Raw genomic sequence first — 17814 nt, 5'->3', positions numbered from 1 at the left:
TTTTGGCTCACGTATACTGCTGCTTATGCAGAGGAAGAAAAAGGGGTTATTGACGGGACAGAATTGACTGGAAGAAAGGGAAAGAGAAACACCAAACTAGTTCATGCTGTCATTTTGCAGCTCGCTGTAGACCTGAACTAAGATGTGTCAAGAGATCAGATCAGTCCAGGGAACAGCAAAGATTAGCTGGCATTTAACATAAAACTCTTTAAGCAGAGGTCACCTAGAATAACTCTCACGTATGTGTCCATGAAGAGACCCGAGGACCATATTCGGAGAAGGTTAGTACCCACAAACGACCTGGGCCACAACCTGGGTTATTTTCCAAAGGCAAAGCAAAAACCCATCCCCTTTCTGTGAAATTCTTAGGTGGAGTTGATCCATCCAGGGAATTGAGGTTTTCTTGTTTCAAGGAGGTGTCCCATTTTGTGGGATTGAGGACCTAAGAGTATTGGCATCACATGGTTTGGGAAGCTGCCTAGCATCGTTTGTCTGATCAAATCAGTGAGTATTGGGGTTTTTTGAAACCCGACCAAGGGATTAAATGATAAAATCAGGTGGGTTATGAAAATATGTGAGTCATTACAGATCTGACCTTTTATAGATTTCCTGGAAGAATCAGACATCCTCTTTAAGGTAATGAACCTGAACCCAGTGGAAGCATTCAAGTGATGTCTTTTGCTGTTGGTGCCTAAATGGAATCTAATAGATGTCACGAATGATGATCATGGAAAGGAGAAAAAAACACAGGTTTTTACTATACGGATGTCTGGACTACATTGAACCTTTGTTTTAGCTGTTGGGAATTGCCACGCGATTAATAGATTGCCCAGAAGTTGTTCTCAGAGCGGCCTTTCAGTTGGCTGGTTTATGGCAGGATGCTGGGATTTAAATTAAAAAGTTCAGCCTTGTAGGGTAAGCATGAGTCAATTCTTGGGACAGAATGTACTTAGCATTGTTTCCACCCATGTGTGAGCGGAGGAAGCATATGTACCCTGGACATATGCTTCTCATTGGGAAATGCGATCAAATGTCTCTCTCTGGACTGGTTCTCGTGGAAAGTCCTTGGCATCTTCTCAAGCCTCAAGTAAAGGCTTCTAAGCTCCTGAATTGCTAGGTGGTCTCTCCCAAGGCACGTGTCAGAGGCAGGGGTGCTTTGCTCTTTGTGGGTGGGAGTTTGCTCATTCAGGATTGCATGTCCCTTCTTTAAAAAATCTGCATTGCTTATTTAAATTGAATTGCCTAAATGTGCTGAAGGTTTCTGGTAGTTTTGTGAATCTGTGCAGCCCAATAACAATGTTAGTAATGATGATCATAGCAGGAATAAGAGCTAACATTTCTAAAGCACTTCCTTTATGCCAGACACTGTTCTATGTGTCACAAGTTTTAATGCATTTAATCCACAAACAGTGGGGTTTCAGGTTTATCCCTCGATCTTCTCCTTCTCCTTTCAGAGCTAAAATTAGCCAGGATGCCTATACACCCTTTCCAAGATGGCCAAGTAATTGCCAACTTTTAACTGTATCCATACAGATTTGACTTTTAATAGAGTTTAACTGAAGAGAGCCACGTGTTATAAGTTTGAATAAGAAGAGCAGTGGACTTTTAGAGTTGCTCATAAAGACACAAATTGCTGATGTGAACGGAAAGGGTGAGTGTTTTCAGAAATGAAGATTTTGGCAAATCAGTTCAGGTTTATGACAATTTTAAACTGCTTCAGATTAGTCGTTAATGTTCTTTTCTAGCTCTTCCTCTGTGGAAAGATGTATAATATGTAGCCACGAGCTGCTCTAAGGCTATTGTCTTCCCAGGAGGTAGGGTCCCCTGAGTGTCCTGTGTTTCATCACCCAGACAACGTTTCAGAATAATCGGTACCCAAAGTGCTACAGTACAAAGGCATCGGGCCACTTCCACTGTGCCTGTGTTTTAGAATCTGGGGATTCGGTCCTTTCCTAAATTCATGTATTGCTTTTCCTTTTGAAACGTGGAGTCCTACACTGCGAATGCACTTGTGAGGTAGGAGACAGTGGTATTGCTGATCCTGTTTCCAAGTTTGAAACCAAAGGGCTGGGCCTGCGTTTAGGAGAGCTTGTCTGGTTCGGTGTGGCTTTATTCTGGCTGAAACTGCTTAAGGAACTTCCAGGTGTAAGGCTGGTCCCATTTGCCATGTGCAAGTGTTTTCCTTTAGAATTGCCTATTTTGTGAAATGGTTTTTCTTAAAGAAACTCACATTGGAATGCAGGAGAGGGGTATTTGCAATTTTCTAGATAGCTTAAGTCATGGAGGTGTCTAAAATAAGAGATGTAGGCCCCAAACAAAAGAAAACAAGCAAAACAAACAAAGCAAAATAGACAAACAAAAACTACTCTAATTGTTCAGGGTCTGAATAATCTGGATTTGATCAATGTGACAGGCAAAATCAAGGATAATGGCAAAATCGGCATGAATATGCCTATTCAGGCATATCTTTTAGGGTTACTTTTCAGGGGCTTGAGAGGAGGTTCATTTATTCTTAGCTACTTTATTATTTTTTTCACCTTGTGACTCTGCCTTGGGAATAGAATGAATGGAGAGAGCATGGGCTTTGGCCATCAGGAAGATCCGGGCTTAAAAAATTCTGGTGTGGGGCTTCCCTGGTGGTGCAGTTGTTGGGAGTCCGCCTGCCGATGCAAGGGACACAGGTTCGTGCCCCGGTCCGGGAAGATCCCACATGCCGCGGAGCGGCTGGGCCCGTGAACTGTGGCCGCTGAGCCTGTGCGTCCGGAGCCTGTGCTCCTCAAGGGGAGACACCACAGCAGTGAGAGGCCCGCGTACCGCAAAAAAAAAAAAAAAAAAAAAAATTCTGGTGTGGCCACTCAGCTGTCTGGTAACTTTTCTGAGCCCCAGTTACTTCATTTGAATATGGAGTTGATAATCACTCCTCTTTGGTGATGATCAAATGGAATGATGGATGTGGAGCAGCTGGTACATAGCGTGTGTTCTGTGATATTCATCTGGCTCACTTTGCATCTCACTCTCTGAGTTGAGGACAAACCAGAGGATGATTTGATAGAGAGAGCCAGTCCAATTTTGGCTGAAATAAGAAAGTCGACAAAGAAAGGGAAGCCTACAGTCTCTCATGATAACATGGTTTTCATGCTATATCCCAACTCTGCTCTTGACTTGCTGTGTGACCTTGAGAAGCTGTTTAACCTCGCTGATCCTCAATTTCCTGATGAGTGAATTGGGAATAATAACAATGGTTCCTTCCCCCGAGGGCTGTAGAGAGGATAAAATGAGCTAATGCAGGCAGAGTTTTACCTCAGTGCCCTGTACATAGTTTCAGGGAGCCGTGCATCTGTTTTTCCTTTACCCCTCTGGCTGCCGGCTGCCAGCCACCTTGACCCTCATGAAGACTTGGTTCTCTCTGGCTTGCCCATTCCTCCTTGTGTGTGTCAAACCCGTGCCTACGAAGTGGTCCTTCAGCCTCCAAGGGATCCAGGCCTTTCCTGGGCAGCGGCCATCTACCTGTGGGTATTGAGTAGATTTGTTGAATAGCAACACTGAGAGTGGGAATCTGAGAGGGAAAGATGAGACTGTCACGTCTTGAAGCACGTGTAAGTGATCTGTTCCTTTTTCTCTTCCAGTTTTACTGAGCTATAATTGACATGCAACACTGTATAAGTTTAAGGTGTCCAGCATAATGAGTTGAATGACGTACCTCATGAAATGATTATCACAATAAATTTAGTGAACATCCATCATCTCCTATGGATACAAAATAAAAGAAATAGAAAAAAATTTTTTCCTGGGGATGAGAGCTCTTAGGATTGACTTTCTTAACAACTTTCATATACAGTGTAGAGCAGCGTTATTATAGTCATCATGTCGTACATCACATCCCCAGTACTTATGTATCTTATAACTGGAAGTTTGTGCCTTTTGACTGCCTTCATCCAGTTCCCCCTCCCCCAATCCCCACCTGTGTTAAACGCAAACCTGGTCTCTTTTTCTGTGAGATGGTTTGTTTGTTTGTTTGTTTGTTGAAGTATAATTGACCTACAGCACTACGTTAGTTCCTGGTATACAACATTGTGATTCAGTATTTCTATACATTTAAACCTGTAGTGATGGGTTTTTCTGAAGAAGATACAGGTTTCTAAACCTAATCATTGCCAACTTTCCTTTTTATTGTTGTTTACAGTTTTTAACAGATTTAATGTCAAATCAAGATAACTACTTATTCACATACATAGGAGGAAACAATGTAGCTTGATTACAATTACAAAGGTAAACACATTAGTTTATAAACCGAGAATGTCAGTGGTTTTGATCCTTTTGTCAACAACAGATTCTAGAAAAGTTTTAGATAATTTCAGACTTAAAGAAGAACTGTAAAAATAATATGGAGAGTTCCCGTATGCCCCTCACTCAGCTTCCTGTAATGGTAACATTTTACATAACCACAGAATATTGATTAAAACTAAGAAGTCAACCTTGCTCCAATGCTATTAGAACTCTTTTGGATTTCCCCAGGTTTTCCAAGAAGGTCCTCTTCCTGTTCTGGAATCCGATCCAGGATCCCACGTTGCATTTAACTGCCCTGTCTCTTCCCGTCTGTGACAGTTTCCTTGTCTTTTATGACTCTGACACTTTTGAAGAGGACTGATCAGTTATTTTGTAGAATGCCACTCAAGTTGGAAGTATCTAATAATTTCTCCATTTCTAATTTTTTAGTTGGCTGCTCTATATACACTTGACTACCCAGGCCGAGAAACCAGTTGCAAATGAATGTTTCAAGACCTAATAAATCTAGTTGCTTCTGAGGCTAGCCTGGTGTGGGTATTAGAGAGCCTAGAGGTTAAGAGTATGGACTCTGGAGACAGAGAGACTGGGTTTTGTTCCTGGCTCTATGACTTACCTACTGTGTGACCTTATGAATGTTACTTGACCTCTCTGTGCCTAGTGTCTTCAACTACAAAATGGGGATAGAAATGACTTCTTCGGATTATGGTGAAGATTGAGTTAAAATACAAGGTGCATCAAACAGTCCCTTGCGGGCCTCCCTGGTGGCGCAGTGGTTGAGAGTCCACCTGCCGATGCAGGGGACACGGGTTCATGCCCCGGTCCGGGAAGATCCCACATGCCGCGGAGCGGCTGGGCCCGTGAGCCATGGCCGCTGAGCCTGCGTGTCCGGAGCCTGTGCTCCGCAACGGGAGAGGCCACAACAGTGAAAGGCCCGTGTGCTGCAAAAAAAACAAAGAACAGTCCCTTGCATGTAGCCATCACTCAGTGTGTCTTAGCTGCTACCATTGCTGCCGTCTGCAGCCCCACCCCACAGAAGTTCAGGCCTAGTGATATCCTGGTGTCACTTCTCAGGTCTGCAAATTCAGGTGTGGTTCTGGCCAGAGTGATGACTTTGCAGCAAAGCCCTGGGGTTTTAGACATGGGCCTCAGGTCCCATGGAGAAAATCCATTTCAATGGGAGGATTGAACCTTGGCTGCCGGGACCATATAGAGGTTCAGTCTCCAGGGCCTCCTGGCGGTGCTCAGCTCTTAGAATGTACTTGTTGCATCCCCTACCTTGCCCAGTTCCCAGACCAGTGTACCCCCAGGCCATGCTGTATTAGTCCCACAACCTCCCCTCTACCAGCAGATGGGCTCACCCACAGCCCTTCACCTTGATACAGCCCTTCACCTTGATACAGCCCTTCACCTTGATACAGCCCAGCCTGCAGTCCTCTATCTGTTTCTGATCTACTCAGTTTTTAGTGTCTTTGCTCCTTTTCCATTTAGTTTCACCTGCACCTCCAATGTTTGGTTCTGCTTCTCTGGCCCTGTTTCTGCCTTCTTCCCCTCACCCACAGCTGGCTTCATGCCTACCCTGGACCAGTTGCTTCCTGTCCCCAGGCTCAGCCCCTGGGACCTGTCGTGTGGCACAGACTGAGGCAGGTCCTTGTGACTGGTGTCCCTGCTGGGTTTGCCCATCTCATGAAGGGACTCTACCCTGTTATGGAAACAGCAGCACTTGGCCATCATCCTCGAGGTCTGAAAGAAGGTATTCAAGGAGAGGGGAGTGCAGAAGGACAGCTGTAGAAGGGACAGGGGGCAGGAGCCAGCCAGCATTTTGTTCCCTGGTCCCAGGAAGCCCTTTTCCTCATCCAGTGACTGGAGGCCCCTCTTGTTGCCTCAGGCTGCGTTCCAGAGACCGTGTCTGAGAGGAGGCCTTCTCCATGCCCTAGATCCGGCTCAGGCCCTACTTTGGCGAATCCCGGTGCTTCTGAAAGTCTGCCCCCTGGGTTGTACACAGACCTGAATCTCTGACCGTGCTGTAAAGCAGGGAGGTGTAGTGGGCAGAGTCCAGATGCTCCAGCCGGAGTGCCTGGGTTTGCATCCCAACTGCCACGTGACAAATGAGCTCGGGCAGGTTACTGCAATTCTCCATGCCTCAGTTTCTTCATCTGTAAAATGGAGCTACTAAGGGTATCTACCTCACAAAGTAATTTTAAGGAAGCTCAGAAGGTGTTGATCCTAATTATTTTTATTAGCGGGAATTTCTCGAGGCCACGTACATCTTACTCGTATTTGTGGCTGGTCCTGGGCTAGGTCCTTCCTGGTTATTGAGAATAAGTTTGCAATAAGTACCTGAGGATTTGAGAATAAATATCTCAAGTTGTATGGAGTGTGCACTTGGGAGATACTCCAAGAAGTAGAAAAGTTAATAGTCTAGCTCAGAGGGTTTTAATGTGGGCTCCAGGCCTGGGCTCCAGAACCACGGAAGCAGGGGAGATGAGGCTAACATATAGGATGAAACCACGGAGAATAGTAACCGAGCAAAGCCATCAGCTGGGTGGTATGAGCTGCTGCTGGAGGCTCTGTATGAAATGATGAGATTCTAAGTCCGGCTGAACATGAATGAAAGAAGCATCCAATCCTAAGAGACAAGACGGCAGGGAGCATGGCGTGGCTGCCTGGAGGGGTGATGGGGGGAGGGGCAGGGGGAGGGTAGCCTCATCATTACTCTTCCCAGGCACGCTTCCTTCTCTTGCCCTCTCCATTCCCTCCCTGCCTTCTCGCCAAGTCGCTTCTTTGCTCGCCCTTCTCCCTGCCTACACTGTGCCCACACCTTGGGGAGCTGCCGACGGTGGCAAAAGCACCAAGGGCTGAAGGGGGAGTCGGATTGTGGGCCAGACCCCCGGTCTCCTTCCTAAACTTCCCATGAGGATTGGTGGTTTCATGGCTCTCAGGCTGCTCTTACTGTGTTCCGTTTTTGTTTTTTTTCAAATTAAACAAATTTTAGACCCGCAGCCTAGTCAAATGAGTTTCCAGATCAGGTAGAGAGATGCTTCTTAAACCTCAGAGGGTTTAAGGATCACCTGGGGATTCCGTTAGAAATTCAGTTTCTCATTCCTCAGGGCTGGGCGGGGCCTGAGACTCTGCATTTCTGTCTCCTAGGTGACGGTTGCTTGAGTATCTGCTGATAAGCAAGAACTCCAGCACATTAATTCAGCCAGTGGCACTTCTGACTGTTTGATAAAGAATTAAAAGTACAAAGGTGTTGCCTTGAGCCTCACTGCAGGTGTTGCCTCCTCCTAGAGGTGGTAAATGAGATCACAGTCTGCCTTGGCAAAGGTTTTGAGGCATTGTTGGCATATTCCCTCATCTGCTGGTACCAAGGAAAATGAGGCCACAGGTTCAAAACCAGCTTTTCAGGGAGCAGTCAGCTTTACTTTGCTCCGCAGATGTAGACTGTAACTCAGTAGCCATTGGCCACCAAAGTCACATGCAAGGGCCGGCGAGGGGAAGAGAAAAATCCACTGTGATTGAGGGATGAGGTCCTGAGGGCCCAGCCGGACCATGGTAGATGTTTCTCCAGGTCAGCACGAAGGGAGTGAATGTGGCTCTGGAGGAGTTGGTGCCATATCCAGGTGGTAAGGGGAAGCCGTAGACAGGGGGTGAATGGAATGATGGGAAGCAAGGGGATGGGAGCCATACTGGAAGTGTCCCTGATGGGCTGCGGGAGGGGACTTGCTCCGGATGCAGGAGGCAAGGTCCTTCTCACTCAGGGTGGCCACCAGGCTTAAAGGTGCAGGGTGAGAGTCAATACGGGTGAGTCAACCCATTCCATCACCTGGTAAGGAAAGAACTCAACACTCACCCTGCTGATGGGAGAGGGGCTGCCCCCCCTTTCTGGTTCTCTGAGCCCTCACAGGCTGTCAGATAGGGAGGGCAAAAGTTCACATCTTCCACCCACTCTGGCCATCTCTTCTTCCCCTTCACAACTCAGCACAGACAGCGCATTCTGTTCTTGGTCTAGGAGGTTATGGAATCTCTAACTGGCCACCAAAATGCCGGGAAAGAACACTCAGCACTGAGGCCTCTTACTGCCCGTAGTTTCTCCCCTCTGCCGTCAGACTCAAGTGAGACAGCCGCTCACACGGAATGGAAAGAGATCTCACCTCACCCTGCTTGGTCCCCATGCCCCTGCTTAGCCCTTCTCTTCACTTACCGCTCCACGTGGAAGAGTCCCGCTGCCCCCCACTAAAGAGCAGGGGTACCTTCTAACAGCCCCTCTGTTCTTTGCGCTTCTCTTCCAATTTATAATCCTGTCTGTCGGGCTGCTGGATGCGGGGACTCCAGGCTGCTTCTCTCGTGGCTGGTGGGGCATAGTTACCGCCAGGCCAGCATCATCCTTGTTCACTTGAAAGCTCAGGTAACTCATGCAGTTATCTGAGGACAGTCTTGGCTACTTCCTTGAGGAGGCTTAGCTCTGCCTGGAGTACAGGTGGACCACCACCAAAGGGAAGTAGGAAGGGATAGTGGAATGTTCTACTGTCACCCCTCCCCCATCATTTCCCCTAGAGATCCTTGATTTCCACAACCAGATGAGCTCATTACTTTATTCCTATGTGAACAGTTTCTTACTTTTCTAGCTCTGGATACTTATCATATTCTGATTTTCGTTAGCATTAGTTATGTATTTGAGTTACTACCATACCATCCTACCCAGCCCCCTGCCTCACCATGTACACCCCGCCAACATCTATGATGATCAGTTGTCAGACAGTGGGGTCTAGCCCTGTTCGGCCTGCAGTGGGTGGCATAGAAGGCAGTCCATGAAAATTCAGAATAAATGTGTCAAATCCTGATATGGAAATGCCAAGCCCCTTTCAGGCCCTTAGATATGGCTGTATCATTCTCTGGTGGGTGTGAGGGATCTAGAGTTAGGGACAGTGCTTTGACAAGTATCCACAAAGCCATTTTCATAAATGAAAGAACATAAGTTTCCATCCAGAACTTCCCCCCTCCTGCTTCCCATGAATGCCCATGGGCAACCTGGGGTGTCCGTAGCCACAGCACTAAGTGTCCTTCAGCTGCTGGCCGGCCAAGTCCCTTGGGGGGCTCCCTGAGAATGTCCAGACTGTCCTTTGCTTCCGAATCAAGTGATCAAATCCAAAGCAGACAGAATCCAGCAGGCACTGGGGATGCAGAGTGGCTTTTTCTGGACGGTTCCACTTGTCCTGGGACTCCCAACCTCAGCCAGGGGCTTTTGGGGTGCACTCTGGGTGTGGCCCTGTGGTGGGTCAAGAACACCCCGGGTCCCCTTTCCCACAGTCCCACAGACCATGTACCTCCTTTATCCCCAAGGCCCCGTGTCTTTATTTCCAGCCTCCAGCCTGGGTTTCCATTCATTCTCTGCACATTTGTTTTACTTCAGTTTGGGAGAGGCAGGGAGGTGCAAGGCTGCTGATATGGAACCTGGAGCCTTGTAAACAGATTCTTGGATGGAGCATCTACAACACAGGGGATGCTGAAATATAACTAATAATTTTTAAGCTAAAAGAGTGTCTGACTCACTCCACCCTCACCAATGCCTTGAGTTCCATGACAAAAGACCCATCCCCTGGGTATTACTTTAGTCTTCAGAGCCCCTAGTCTCTGGGAAGGTGGTGGGGAAGAAAACTCCACTCCGGGATGTGTTATTTCTGCTGCCTTCACACTGTCAACTCCAGAGCAGGACTTGATGTTGGTGCTTTAAGACCAGGGTATGGGGAGGGAAGGCGAGTGACATGTGTCGTGCGCTCTCTCTCTTTTCCGAACTTGTGCTTCTCTGTCATTTTACAGTGCTCTCTGCAGGTGGTGATCTGAAGTAGAGTCGGAGTAAAATCAGGTGAGAAATGTATAAATGGAATATTAAAAACAGAAAGGCACAGGGATGACAGCCTCGTCCACACTCATCCCCATCACAACAAGTAGCAGGGCTCCACACAAACGATGTGTCTCCAGTGGTTTTAGATGAGATCTCTGACCTCACGTGCTGTCCTCCATGAAATGATAAACCCCGGCACAGGTTGGCACACTTTGGGGGTCAAAGACAAGGCAGGCGCATCACAAATTGGGCCTGAATCTGCTCCCTATTGCTTATGTCCAGGAAACAATGCCCTCTGTATTTTGGTGGGAGGCAACCAAGCAAGCTTGCGGAGTTAGGAAAAATAAAATAAAACAGGACAGGAGTAAAAATACCTGACTTAATATAATGACAATCCTGGTTGCTCTTTCAGGCAGTTGCTTATAAGAGTGGGAAAAGCGAGGCTGTGTGACCTTGACAGATTACTCAACTGGGCCTTCCTTTCTTCATCTGTAGAATGGGCATCAAAATACCTACCATACAGAGTGAACAAGGATAGATAATAAAGACAGGCGTAATTTAGTGGGCCTGACTGTGGGCCAAGCATTTTTCAAAGGTCTGCACATTACAAAGTAGGGACTATGATTATCCCCATTTTGCAGATGAGGAAACAGAAACCCAGAGAGGTTTAGTGACTTTGCCAGAATTGCACAGCTAAGAAGTGGTAGAGCAGGACTCAAACCTATGCTGTTAATAATGAAACCACATGAGGTAAGGATCCAAGGCAATGATACAGCTTTACTCAAAGCGTGAAACAGGTGCTCAATGAAATGAAAGACGATTTTAGAGGACACATGAGATGGTTGTTCACTGGTGGCAAATTGAGAAACATTGCATCACGTGGTGAGAAAATTACTCCCTTTTCAAATATCTTCCAATCTTTCTGATTAGGACAAAGTTAAAACCTTGGTTAGGTGCTGCTAGGCCTTTATCACTGTCCTAAAACCTTTCAACTTCCCTTTTTTTTTTTTTTTTGCGGTCTGGGGGCCTCTCACTGTTGCGGCCTCTCCCGTTGCGGAGCACAGGCTCCGGACGCGCAGGCTCAGCGGCCACGGCTCACGGGCCCAGCCGCCCCGCGGCACGTGGGATCTTCCCGGACCGGGGCACGAACCCGTGTCCCCTGCCTCGGCAGGCGGACTCTCCACCACTGCGCCACCAGGGAAGCCCTCAACTTCCCTTTTAAACCAGGAGAGCAGGAGGCCAAGGCTTCAGCAAACATCCAGGTAGAATTCAATAAAGATGTTTGTTGTCACATTTGTTTTCACGCTTACCTTCTGTTTATGACAAGTGTTACTGGGTTTTCATTGACAGTAGTCATGTGATATTCCCTCTGAAGATACGTGTATTTAAGTACAAAGAATCCATCAGTGCTAAATATTATTAAGTCTGTACTAGTAGAGGTGGTATTCAGATATGGCAAAAATAGCAAAGGCCGATGTGAGTGACTCAAGCATGAGAAATCCTGCGATACACCATGAGTAGGTTGCAGCCTGGCGGGTTGCACAGGGTTCATACTTAAGTGAATGTTAAGGGCAGCGGGAAGGGAGGCTGCCAGCCTCTCTTTCCATCTGCGAACAAAGGACAAGAAATGAGCTCTTGGTAAACTGCATGCGATGGTCTTTCCCTTGAAATTTTGGGTCTGATTTTAGCCTGTTCTAAAGACTGATGGATCAAGCAGGGGATGAAGAAAATGAGGTTGGTTTTGGTCTTCAGCGAACCACGGAGGCTGAGTGCTGGCGGTGGACCTCAGCTCTTAGGGTCAGACCCCAGGTTACAGCTGGGAGGCTCCAGAGGAAGAAGGGGTTTCCCCCAAGGTCAGCCAGGCAGAGAGAGCCGCAGTGTGACTAGTGCCTTCATCCGTTTCTAGGCCAAATGCCTCGTCTTAGTCTCTTTTCCCAAAATAGTCACCAGGCCTGAACTGGTTCGTGGTAAAACCCAGATGGCTCAGGGTTCAGTCCACCTCCCTCGGTGCTAACCGGTTCCCAGCACTGCATGAGGAACCATGAGTTACAGGAAACTCCACAAAGGGAAGAAAGTAAATAATCATCTCCAACCTCAAGGCTCTGCTGTATGATTTTGCCCTTAGACGAGCATCATTTGGGAGGTAAGTAGCCCAGGTTTTCTAGAATAGCATCAGTTAGGAAGGTCCCTCTAGGAGTGATAAGCCCCATACTAGTCAGGTTTCACCAGGTTATGCTTCAGTAACAACAACTCCCAGATGTCTGTGTCTTACAACCACGGAAGTTTGTTTCTTGTGTCTTTACCTGTTGGTTGCAGGCCAGCTGCAGGTATCCACCATGTCTCCTCCATGTGGGACCCAGGCTGAAGACGCAGCCCTTAGCTGGGTCATGCCATTGTTGTAGCAGAGGGAATAAGAGCAATGAGAGAATCATGTGAAGGTTCTTGATGCTTCTGCTGGGAAGAGACATGTGTTATTTCTATCTGTGTCGGTTCGGGTACCTAAGGGCAGATTCCAGAACAAGGATTCCAGCACAAGTAGTTTATTTGGGAGGTGCAGGAAATACCAGTGGGAAAGGGAGAAGTGGAAGGGCAGCCAAGAGAGGGTGGGTTATCAAGCCCGCTACCACTGTGGGCAGCTCCAGTTTAACCCATGGGGAAGTCTGTGGAGACAGGGCAAATCACATGTCCTGTTATGCTTGGAATCATGTGTCCTGTTATCCTCTCCAGGAATGAGGGAGCAGGTGTATTTACACATTCGAACCTGCCAGTCCCTGGTTGAGGGCTGCTCCTGGCCGGGGCATTTAATTCCCAGGCACTTCTGACCTGAATGGGGGCAGAGTAGCCTTTTAGCTTCTGAGAAAGCCCTCAGGCAACGATACACAGACACTGGCAGTTGGAAGTCAGCTGGAGTGCATTAGAGTGATAGGCGTGTGCTATGGGTGAGGCAGGGAGAACATCTGAGACATCTCTCATCCCATTGGCCAAAGCGGAAAGGCAAAGCATGGCATCAGGAATGGAGACATATAATCCTCCCACAGAGGTGCAAACAAATATTTGAGGTCTGAAGCACAGTTTGCAGCAGGCCCTGAGCCATGATGTACGGAGTACAGTAAACTCTTTAGTCAAGAGCATCAGTGATGCTTAATTGAGAACTACTAGGTAGATGAGGGTGTGTTGACCTTGGCACCATTGACATTTGGGGCTGGATAATTCTTTGTTGTGGAGGGGATATCCTATGCACTGTATCCTATGCACTTTAGCAGCATCCCTGGCTTCCACCCATGAGATGACAGTAGCATGTTCCCACCTCCAATTGTGACAACCAAAAATGTCTCCAGATTTCCAGGTGTCCCCTGGGGAGCAAAATTGCCCCCGCAGAGAACCCCTGATGTGGATTATGCATGCATTGCTATTTCCCAGAGAATTGAAATAAATTGCTAATTCCCAAAGAATTAAAATAAATCATAGGTGCCTGGATAGAGGAGTTCACAGCCTAACTGGGGAGACAAACAGCAAGTCACTCAGTGTTGCAGCACTTCGAAATATGGAAAGGAAGCAGAAATATGTAAAAGAAGCAGAAATAGTTCAGGAATGGAAAACATCCATTCATTGAAGGATGGGGATGGACAAGGAAGGCTGTATAGAGCCAGAAACAGCTGAGTAAGGTTTTGAAGGATGAAGAGGAGTTTTCCAGATGAGCGATACCACAGGTAGAAGTTAAATATAATCTTTGATGATAGTGGAGACTTGGGAATGCTATAATAATTGATGTTGGAAATGCTGACTTCAGAGCCTTCTCACACTCAGGCCAGTATGCAGGACTGTAGTTGAATCATCTTTACCTTGTGATGACAAAGCATTCTGAGTTCAGATGGACCTGGGTTCCAGCCCTCCTCTGCCATCCACCAGCTGTGGGCTTCTCTGACTCCCTCCCCATTTTCTTACCCGTAAAATGGGTATAATACCTACCTTATGGGATTGCCTTGAGGACTAAATCATGCTATGTCTATAACTCTCAGCCCTGTGCCTGGCACACAGTATGAGAGGAATAAATAACAGTTAATCATTACCATAAGTATTATGAAATATGCTGAATTTGCGTAATGATAGCTAACTTTTATTGAGTGCGTGTTATGCTCCAGGCACCATCACAAGGGCCTATATGTATTAAGCTTTGAGTACAGTAGCTCTTGTGATTATTATCTCCGTTTGACATATGAAGAGCTCAAGGCACAGAGTAGTATGTGTGGTGGGTGAGTGGTACTCAGACGCCAGCACACTGTCTGAACAGGCAATCACTTTGCTGGATTGTTTAGTACTTAGCATTTCCCCTTAACTTTTTGAAGAGAGATCAAGGGCTTGGTTATAAAGTCGTTTCCACCAATTAGAGCCAGTGTAGCAACTTTTGGATAAATGAACTTTTCTCACTGTTGGCTGAAGGTCCTTAATACACTTACATATTATTAATAAGAAGGTGGGTGAGCAGAGACTATTTTTTTGTAAATAAAATTTATTGATTTATTTATTTATTTTTGGCTGCGTCAGGTCCTCGTTGCTGTGCACTGGCTTTCTCTAGTTGCATCGAGCTGGGGCTACTCAATTGCGGTGCGTGGGCCCCTCACTGCGGTGGCCTCTCCTGTTGTGGAGCACGGGCTGTAGGCGTGCGGGCTTCAGTAGTTGCAGCACGCGGGCCCAGTAGCCGTGGCTCGCGGGCTCTAGAGCGCAGGCTCAGCAGTTGTGGCGCACGGGCCCAGGTGCTCCGCGGCATGCGGGATCCTCCCGGACCAGCACTCTGTTCCACGAACTGGTTTTAAATCCAGCCTCTGTGTACCTGGTGACAGCTATGGAGATCAGCACAGGGTCCAGCGTCTGGGGGATGCCCTTCTTCTGCCTGTGGCCCTGTGTTTTGCTAAGCTCTCATCTCTGATAGCCTCTTCTTGTAGGAACAGAAAATACAGCTCAAAAAAAAAAAAAAGAAAGAAAGAAAATACAGCTCAGTGAGGGCATGGACCTCAGTGAGGGCATGGAACTACATATGGACCTGCCATATGTAGTTCTGCATCCTGGACCCATTGTAGAAGCTCCAGCAAGAAAGAGTCAGTGAATGAAAGGTGTGGACGCTCCTTCTGTCACAACACCGCCCATCGAGTGCCTAGACTGCACCTGATCTGAGTTTCTCCCGTCTTGGGCTCAGGTCGTGGCTCCAATTCTTGCCGGCTTCATGTTCCGGGGTAGATTTCTTTCCCTCTCTACGTCTCATCAGTAAGGTGGAGAGAATAATAATTCCATACAGAGGGTGGCTGGAAGAATTCAGCCTAGAGCACCTGGCTTATAGAAAGTACTCTTGGTGGTAGTTCTTCTGTTTGTCATTTCGAAAATGGAGCTGGTTCTGTTGACGGGGGCGGGGGAGAAGGACTGACATCCTAGAATTCCACAATGTGGAGGGATCTTAAGGTACCCTCTGGTTCTGTACCCCAAATGATATTTGAAACCCTCTGGTGACCCCCTGTTGTACCAGTGACAAAAACCTTGGCAACCTAGAGAAAGAGGCATCTGTAGCAGCTTTGCTCTCATTAGCTGTGTCCCAGGCTCCAGCTGGGACCCCTTCCTTGCTGCCACGCAGCAACCTGCTCTCTGCCTCCTACTCAGGCATCCATGGGTCTGCGGCAACCCCAGAACATTCTGGGGCAGAATGTGAACGCGGCTCAGGCTGTGCCTGACTAACTGATTAGCTGGTTGTTTTCTCTGCACGACACCCAAAAGATGGTCCCACTCTCTATGCCTCACCAACACCCACCCCTGCCTCCTCCACTTCCCATTCTTTCTCGAATATTCATGCCTCACACTGCCCCTTCTCTAGAGAGACAGTAAACCCCTCCAGGGAGAGTCAGGGTCATGCGATGGTTCTGGGCATAGGCTCAGGAGTCTGAGTTTGAGGGTTTGGATCCCAGCTCTGCCATGGAGCTGCTGTGTGACCTTGGGCAAGTTACTCAGCCTCTCTGTGCCTTCTCCTGGTCTACAAATGTAAATAATAGTAGCGCCTACCTCACAGGGTTGTTGAAAGATTTAAATTCGCCAAACACATGTAAAGCATGTAGAACGTGCCTGGCACATAGTAAGTCTGCAGTGAAGAATAGCTAATATCAAGATCTTACAGTGACAAATGGCACCAAGAGAGGATGAAGATGCTACAACTAGAAGAGCTTGAATGTAGTCAAGCTCCCAAGGGGATCTGAGATCTGAAAATCCAGTTGGCTGTGGATTTGCCATGGATTCTAATGGCAGCTCTCAATAGCAAAATTGTTCAAAGGACATTAAGGGCTCATAAAGGCAATGGCTATTGTACCTGAGAAATATTTGTGGATTGAATAAATACTGATGAAAATAATAGTTACTATTGTGTTGCATGCTATCCATGTTCTAGGTATGTACATGTATGTTGACTGATTTAATTTTCACAACAACCTTGTGAGGTATTATATTATTATTATTATTTATGAATGAGGTATTTGAGGTTCAGAGTTGTTAAGTAATCTGCCCAACGTTACACAGATCATGAGTGGTGGAAGTAGGACTGAAATCTCAGGTGGAGGCCCAGAAGGTGTCCACTGCATGCTATAGACTTACCCATGGCTGAGATTAGGAACCAAATAAAATACATTTTTTTCCCAGATGCATAGCTCTTGTGAAAATTTTGGATCGATTGGAAGGCTACAACATCTCCGAACCTTAACAGGAGAGGGTTACTTTCATTTACGTTGGGAATTAGAAGGTAAAGACTCAGTACTTTGATGACTCCAGGTTACGTGTCAGGGAGCGAGGCTGCCAGGGATGGAATGGTTAATGATCGCAGTAGCTGTAAGGATAGTGATAGAGGAGTGAGGGTAAGTGCCAAGGGAGGATGGTCTCGTGACAGTGACTGGGGCTTGCCAGCAAGCTTCTGGGCTCGCCGAGTGGAAAGTCACAACACCTGGATAGGAAACAGGTACGGTTCCTGCTTATGGAGAGGAAAGGGACATCAAAGGCCTAAGGTGATCCTGATGAGGTCTTTAACTCCCATAATTACACAATGTTCAAACAAACACTTAGTGACCTTGAGCTTTTCAGCTAAGTGACAACAGTCAGTAGGACAGTTTGTTACTTCTGTGACATGAGAACTCTGGCTAGGTAAACTTTAAAGCAACGGGCAGATTTTTCTCAGAGGTACAACAGCACCGAGATGGAAGACAGAACTCACTCCGGCGCTACGTGGCCAGTGCGTTCCTGGAGACGAGAGGATGGTCAGGTTAGAAGCCTTGGGTGGGGTGGCGGTGGACAGTGCGGGGCGATGAGAAGAGAGGAATCCCCTTATATTCCTGGAGGAAGAGGAGAAGCAGAAGGTGGGACAATGGGTTATTATGAAACACTTATTGGAGCCTATTTTGGTATTTGGCAAAGACTCTTGCTTTTCCCAGTGGTTGAGATAACGTGGGCTTCCTTCTGTGAACCAGGTCTTCCCTAGAAATGTAGAGGTTTCAAGAAAGAAGGAGTACAAATTGGGAAATATAATCTGTTCATCAGAAAAACAATTGGCCCTGAAACATCTCAGGCTGGTGAAGAAAATGTGTGGGTCCCTGCACCCCAATGCCTAGCAATGAACCAGGCACATGGTTTGCTTCTCAATGAGTATGTTTTGAATGAATCAG

General features: G+C 47.1%; 1 protein-coding gene across 4 annotated transcripts in view; it reads left to right on the top strand.

Moving 5' to 3' along the window:
- SLC1A2 (solute carrier family 1 member 2) overlaps positions 1–17814 on the top strand; it is a 145318-nt gene that overhangs the window by 30417 nt on the left and 97087 nt on the right. For 3 of the 4 annotated variants that reach the window (XR_003791481.1, XR_003791480.1, XM_029208251.1), the window contains exon 1: positions 17319–17414. The exons of the other annotated variant lie outside the window; for it this stretch is intronic. Coding sequence is in view for 1 of the 3 variants with exons in the window: in XM_029208251.1 (XP_029064084.1) it covers positions 17407–17414 (8 nt within the window). In the remaining 2 variants the exon portion in view is untranslated. Of the gene's footprint in view, positions 1–17318; positions 17415–17814 lie in introns of those variants that run through there. 4 annotated transcript variants of the gene reach the window in all.

Source organism: Monodon monoceros, unplaced genomic scaffold (assembly GCF_005190385.1).
Source record: "Monodon monoceros isolate NGI ecotype Baffin Bay Population unplaced genomic scaffold, NGI_Narwhal_1 Super_Scaffold_7, whole genome shotgun sequence".
Classification (NCBI taxonomy): Eukaryota; Metazoa; Chordata; class Mammalia; order Artiodactyla; family Monodontidae; genus Monodon; species Monodon monoceros.
Note: the sequence above shows the minus strand (reverse complement) of the source record. Positions and strands in the feature narration are given on the sequence as shown.